We start from the raw sequence: 7,500 nt of genomic DNA, 5'->3' as shown, positions 1-7,500 counted from the left end.
AAACTGATCCTGAATCTTAAGAGGGTACCCTAAACCCGCTGTTGAAGGGAAGCTTAAAAAGAAAACAAAAGAAGTACCTCGAACAGACATCAAATGGTTCCTAAAGTTCATATAATTCCGTCATCCTGCTGCTAAACTTTAAACAGGGCCGTAAGCCGACATGAATAGATGAATAAGTCTGAGAAAAGAACAACTGAAGGGTACATTAAAACAAACGCCGACGTTGAAACCTTTCTAAAATAAACGCAAAGGAAATGAAAGGTTAAAAATATAAACATATAAAAGGTACCTTAAAACAGACAATAAAGCATCAGCATTTCACCGTCTGGACGAGATCAGGATGTTAATATCTGAAGAGTCTCCCAAACTGAACCAAAGCTCAACGAGACCTGAACTAGACCTGGATCAGTTAGTCAGGGAAAGGATCTGAAACTTTCTTCACCAATGATTCAATGTTTTAATCCACAAAATGTAATGGATCAGGTTCTTAAACAAACATGAGGAAAGTCTGATCATAGGTTTGAAAAAACAACTGCTCAAGTGGTTAAGAAACGTTTCTCTGACGTAATCCGATGAACAAACTGCTGACTGATGAGCGAGTAATCGTCAGCTGTAAAGTGAAGCGCTGAATGTGTGGGTAAATATTTCGGGCCTTTAGTGTGTGATCAGAGACAAACTGAGAATCAGTTACGTCAGACACGTGTTTGATCTTGTTCTCGACGGAGCTGAAGGAGAACATTAAGTAATGCAACATTTCACCTGAAAGCACCCACATCAGCTCCTAACAGAATCAAACATTAAAGGTCCAATCAGTGAGCTGTGTAGAGAGTGAGATGATAAAGGTATCTTACTATCTGATCATTAAGGAAACATGTTGAAGTGCTGGCTTCTCTGACAACAATGCAGCAGTCAGTATGTCCTCCTTCTAACTTTAGATTCTGGTCCTGAATGATCTGGATTTGTTTGGACCAGAGAAGGTAGGCGCTCTTAAGACCCCCCCCACACGGCCGTTTTGGACGCCCCTCGGTTTGTCAGATATGAGAGCAGTTATCAGGTCAACAGGTGTTGCAGCGATGGAAGCGGGCAAGAGAAGTGGTTCAGATAGAAGTGATTGTACCTGACCTAAAAAGCCTCTGCATGTTTCTAATAAGCTCCACGAGCAGAAACGTGCTCAAACTAGGATCAATATTGGAGATGCTTTTGAAAAATGGAGAGAGGTTAGAACACAGAAAGGTTTACAGACCCATGCAGAGCTGGATAAACACTGAAGCTTCAGAGTCCACCACATGGTGACCTGAGTGAGCATGGACTCTAGAGAGGAGGGGGGGGGAGACAGCTCTCTATGATGTTTAGAATTTAGACTGCAGTACACATTTTAAACACTAGGGGGCAGAGTTACATACTGCTCCTTTAGTTTTTGCCTCTTTAGCATGATGTAAACTTCTTCTCTTGTCCACAGGTTTTCTTTATTTAGCTAATCAGTTGCACATCAGTGTTTATAAAGAACAGCAGCTTATTTTACACATCAGTTATAAAGCAGCATGGTCAGTTATGTGGAGTTGTGTTTTTGTCTACCTGATGAATGCCACTCTCTTGGCTCTGTTTTTGGTCTCCAGAAAGCCCCAGGGAATTCTTGGAATCTCTTGTTTCAAAATGGACCTCTATGTTAACTAGCTCTCTCTCTCTTTGTGTATCTGCTGTTTGTGTCTTATCAGGTGGTGTTAAGTGGCTTTCTCCAGCCTTTATTCTGAAACTGACACTATGGGAGCTCCGATAGTGAAGCACTCATAGACAATAACAAACAGAAACTCCATAAGAGCCTCTGTGACCAGTAAACACTGAAAGACGGGAAACAAAGAGGAACAGAGTGAGAAACAGCAGCTGAGTGTGTTTGAGGACAGCTGGTCCACATTAAGAAGAGAAAATGATCCCAGCAGGAGTCTGAACAGTTCAGCTCATCTGAAGTCAGGAAACCCCCCCAAACTAAACCGAAACTACAGAAAACATCCAACAGTGAAAGATTTGAAGTTTCCCAGGGTCCCAACATGAGGGTCAGGACCCTCAGAAGGTCTACAGCCTCATAAGATCTCAATACAATTACACATACAAGAGGGTTATATCAGGCTGTCTCTGAGAGGAGTTAGCTTACTGTACGTGACGTTAGCTTACTGTACATGACGTTAGCTTACAGTACGTGACGTTAGCTTATTGTATGTGATGTTAGCTTACAGTACGTGACGTTAGCTTACTGTACGTGACGTTAGCTTACAGTACGTGACGTTAGCTTATTGTACGTGACGTTAGCTTATTGTATGTTACATTACAGTAATTTACGTCAGCTTACATTTCGTGTTCGGTTATGAGAGCAGTTATCAGGTCAACAGGTGTTGCAGCGATGGAAGCGGGCAAGAGAAGTGGTTCAGATAGAAGTGATTGTACCCGACCTAAAAAGCCTCTGCATGTTTCTAATAAGCTCCACGAGCAGAAACGTGCTCAAACTAGGATCAATATTGGAGATGCTTTTGAAAAATGGAGAGAGGTTAGAACACAGAAAGGTTTACAGACCCATGCAGAGCTGGATAAACACTGAAGCTTCAGAGTCCACCACATGGTGACCTGAGTGAGCATGGACTCTAGAGAGGAGGGGGGGGGGAGACAGCTCTCTATGATGTTTAGAATTCAGACTGCAGTACACATTTTAAACACTAGGGGGCAGAGTTACATACTGCTCCTTTAGTTTTTGCCTCTTTAGCATGATGTAAACTTCTTCTCTTGTCCACAGATTTTCTTTATTTAGCTAATCAGTTGCACATCAGTGTTTATAAAGAACAGCAGCTTATTTTACACATCAGTTATAAAGCAGCATGGTCAGTTATGTGGAGTTGTGTTTTTGTCTACCTGATGAATGCCACTCTCTTGGCTCTGTTTTTGGTCTCCAGAAAGCCCCAGGGAATTCTTGGAATCTCTTGTTTCAAAATGGACCTCTATGTTAACTAGCTCTCTCTCTCTTTGTGTATCTGCTGTTTGTGTCTTATCAGGTGGTGTTAAGTGGCTTTCTCCAGCCTTTATTCTGAAACTGACACTATGGGAGCTCCGATAGTGAAGCACTCATAGACAATAACAAACAGAAACTCCATAAGAGCCTCTGTGACCAGTAAACACTGAAAGACGGGAAACAAAGAGGAACAGAGTGAGAAACAGCAGCTGAGTGTGTTTGAGGACAGCTGGTCCACATTAAGAAGAGAAAATGATCCCAGCAGGAGTCTGAACAGTTCAGCTCATCTGAAGTCAGGAAACCCCCCCAAACTAAACCGAAACTACAGAAAACATCCAACAGTGAAAGATTTGAAGTTTCCCAGGGTCCCAACATGAGGGTCAGGACCCTCAGAAGGTCTACAGCCTCATAAGATCTCAATACAATTACACATACAAGAGGGTTATATCAGGCTGTCTCTGAGAGGAGTTAGCTTACTGTACGTGACGTTAGCTTACTGTACATGACGTTAGCTTACAGTACGTGACGTTAGCTTATTGTATGTGATGTTAGCTTACAGTACGTGACGTTAGCTTACTGTACGTGACGTTAGCTTACAGTACGTGACGTTAGCTTATTGTACGTGACGTTAGCTTATTGTATGTTACATTACAGTAATTTACGTCAGCTTACATTTCGTGTTCGGTTATGAGAGCAGTTATCAGGTCAACAGGTGTTGCAGCGATGGAAGCGGGCAAGAGAAGTGGTTCAGATAGAAGTGATTGTACCCGACCTAAAAAGCCTCTGCATGTTTCTAATAAGCTCCACGAGCAGAAACGTGCTCAAACTAGGATCAATATTGGAGATGCTTTTGAAAAATGGAGAGAGGTTAGAACACAGAAAGGTTTACAGACCCATGCAGAGCTGGATAAACACTGAAGCTTCAGAGTCCACCACATGGTGACCTGTGTGAGCATGGACTCTAGAGAGGAGGGGGGGGGGACAGCTCTCTATGATGTTTAGAATTTAGACTGCAGTACCCATTTTAAACACTAGGGGTCAGAGTGACATACTGCTCCTTTAATACTTTAATATATTTGTCTGGCATGAAAAAAGTTACCCTTTAAAAACTATTCTTCAGCTCTTCACTGTTTAAAGAAAAAACAAGGTTTTCTCATTTACTAAATTATAAATAAGATATTTAAAAAGCAGCTCTAGCAGTAATTTGCTCTGATATTTTATTAGGATACTCTACAGGAATGAGTTTTAAACTACAGCTGAATTCATCCGGTGATACTTTAACTACATTTAGTACTTTAATTCAGACATTTTAACTACATAACGCAGATGATACCGCTGTTCTTTTCCTCTGACACTACATGTAGCTGATAACAGTACCGTAGGCTACACGGACTGAGGTTTTGTCCGGTAGAATCTCCGTTTTTCGGCGGTACTTCGGTGTGTGTGTAGCGGGAGAACTGACCTCTTCCTCCGGCGGAGCAGGCCGAGCAGCAGGGAGAGCAGGCCGAGCAGGAGCAGCAGCAGCGGGGACATGTTTGTGTGAGCGCCCGGGGAGACGGACCCGCGAGTCCTCAATGAATCACAACATGAACAACACACTACGGCTGTCAAACCCAGCACAAGATTCACACGTACCGCGTCCGGCTGGGACCTTCAAAGTAAAATCCCTCCTCGTGACTTGAGGCTATTTAAGTTATCTGTAAACCGGGTTAGACATTCACACTGCCGGATTAACCTGACCCGGGTCAGTTAATGGGTTGAACCAGACTGGGTCAGTTTAACTGTTGGACCTGCTCCAGGTGTCACATTTATTCAGCCCTGTAAATTTACGACTTAAATCACGTAAAACTATGACTTTAATTTGTAAATGTAGGACTTTATTCACGCAATATTACAACGTTATTCTGGTAAAAACTACAATTTAAAAATCTTGTTAATTTATGACTTTTATTCTTGTAGATTTACGACTTTATTCTCTCCTAAATGTATAACTTTATTTTGGTAAATTTATAAATTAATTCTCGTACATTTATAACTTTATTTTGGTAAATTTACAACTTCATTCTCGTAAATGTATAACTTTATTCCGGTAAATTGACAGCTTTAATCATGAAATCTCAGATTTCTTTCCCCTTAACGGGGCTTTAATACTCCTTCATAGCCTTGTCTTGTATCAAACAGCGTTTTGAAAGAGCTCGTGTCTTAAGGAAAGCGAGCTGGCATTGGAGTGTGTCTATGACTGTATCTGTGTTTGGTTGAACTGTGTTATATTTCTTTTATTTTCTTGTATTGCTGCAGGACCCTCCTGGTCTCGGTGGATCCTCCTGATCTCGGTGGATCCTCCTGGTCTCGGTGGATCCTCCTGATCTCGGTGGATCCTCCTGGTCTCGGTGGATCCTCCTGGTATCGGTGGGTCTCTCACACCAAGCTGCTGCACCACATCTAATAAAACTTAAAACTCAAACTGCTGAACTCCAGAGACTCCCAGTGTTTAAATTCCTCTGACAGTCTGAGAGAGAACATCAGGCCTGGACAGGAAACCTCCCATAATGCATCAGGAAGGTGTCTTCATTAGAGCAGTTCCTGTCCAGACACGTGGACCCCGTTCATATGAGGTCACCTGAGATCTGAAACAAACTCTTAACACTCAGCAGCAGACGATGACATCCAGATGACTCGTTTCCTGTCATGTTGCTCAGAATGACGACACACTCACACAGTTTTTTTTTTATTTTTAAGTTTGCACTCCTGAACTCGTTGGAACCTGTTTCCAAGACTTTATGTTTTCAGTCACACAAAACGCTGTTGCCGTGTAAATGAGCAGCCGACCCACAACAAAAGCTTTCTGTTTTTGGCTGAAATCGTTGTCTGCCACCCTCAGCTCTCTCCGGAGATTTGGGCGACAAAAACAGAGAGCAGTGTCGGCTTTGGCGTCGTCGTTTCAAAGAGGTGTTTTTTTCATAAAGAAAAGACGAAGAACAGGGGAAGAAATCTAAAGAAATCAAAGTTTCATTGATGTTAGACGAGGCGTTTAAAGTCTCCTTGTTTTTCTCCAGCTTCCTGAGGATGACCTGCAGTAACCTCTCCTCAGCTCGACTCTCTCTCTCTCCATTTGAATGAAATGTTCTGCCCGCCTTTTCACGCTCAGACAAAACGCTGTGTTCAGCTCGTGTGGCGTCCAGGAGTCGCTCAAAGAGCTCCTTTCAGTGCACACAGAGACGCACAGAGGGCAGTCAGGGCTCAGCTCACACTAAAGACGGATTCGCGGCTCAGAGTCAGATTCTTTTCATTCAGAACCGTCTGCACATTAAAGCTTCAAAGAGTCCACAAGATTTTAATCTCCTCAGTTCCTCGGATTCTTTTAAAAACACAGAACAACACGCAGAAACTTCTCCTGCACAAAGAAAAAATATTTTCAGATCTGAGCGCCACAAATCTACGGAGCCCCGGAACTATCCTGTGAGCACGAGAAATGTTCAATTGTTCAATTTTTGCCCATGTCTCCTTAGGGATCCATATTTATTCATTCTATTGGTTATTTTAAAGGTCACATATCCTCCTCCTCCTCTTCAGTTTAAATAAGTGTCAGAGCTCCTCAAAACATGTGTGTGAAGTTTCTTGTTCTAAATCCACTCTGATCCTGTATTTGATCATGTCTATAAACCCCTCTATTTCAGCCCTGCTCAGAACAGGCTGTTTCTGTGTCAGTACCTTTAAATATGTAAATGAGCTGTGTCTGACCACGCCCCCTCTCTGGAAGGGCTTGGGTGTACTCGGTGCTTTCTCGCTCCATGTCCTATTGTTTACGGTGAGAAGGCAGACTCAGAGGGCAGAACAAACACCTAGCTGTGGGAGTGTCACCCACCTGGGGGAGGGGCTACTGCCCTTTGTGATGTCATGAAGGGAAAATCTCCAAATGGCCTGTTTGAGCACACATTTTCTGAAAAGTGGAGCAGGCAGAAGACGGAGAGGATGGACTTTTCTCATCATTGGGGGATTTGAAGACGGAGTAGAGACACATATTAGAGGGAGGAAAGATGACCTAAACTGCTTGGGGCCTGTTTTATGGCTTCGGAGGGGCCAAAAAGAATCACTTAAGTTTTGTTCTCATTCAGCTGTGAGAGATTATGGGCCATCCAGCATTTGATGTCTTCCAGGCACTGTGTAAGAGAATTGAAGTCTGATTGATTTTTTGGGTTTATGCGTAGGTATAGTTGGGTATCATCTGCGTAACAGTGATAAGAAATGTTGTGCTTTTCCAATGATTTTTCCAAGCGGGAGCATGTAAATGGAGATAAGAATAGGGCCTAGGATGGAGCCTTGAGGGACCCCGCAGGACAGACTGGCTGTAGAGGAAGAGGAATTGCCTATGTTCACTGAGAACGTTCTATTTTTTAAATAGGAGATGAACCAATTCAGGGCGGAGTCTCCAACACCAACCGTATGCTGAAGGCAATCAATTAGAGTGGCGTGATCGACGGTATCAAAAGCGGCACTCAAGTCCA

The 7,500-nt window shown here is 42.9% G+C and overlaps 1 protein-coding gene across 1 annotated transcript in view; it reads right to left on the bottom strand.

The window, feature by feature from the left end:
• The window catches only part of LOC132978398 (cytochrome P450 7B1), a 21,245-nt gene extending 16,641 nt beyond the window's left edge, over positions 1-4,604 (bottom strand). Inside the window, exon 1 of the mRNA XM_061043602.1 lies at positions 4,458-4,604. Within this exon, the coding sequence (XP_060899585.1) occupies positions 4,458-4,528 (71 nt within the window). The 5' untranslated portion in view covers positions 4,529-4,604. The remainder of the gene's footprint in view (positions 1-4,457) is intronic.
• Positions 4,605-7,500: the final 2,896 nt, after the last annotated feature.

The sequence above is a fragment of the Labrus mixtus genome, chromosome 8, assembly GCF_963584025.1.
Source record: "Labrus mixtus chromosome 8, fLabMix1.1, whole genome shotgun sequence".
NCBI classification, from domain to species: domain Eukaryota; kingdom Metazoa; phylum Chordata; class Actinopteri; order Labriformes; family Labridae; genus Labrus; species Labrus mixtus.
This window is presented reverse-complemented; position numbering and strand designations above follow the sequence as displayed.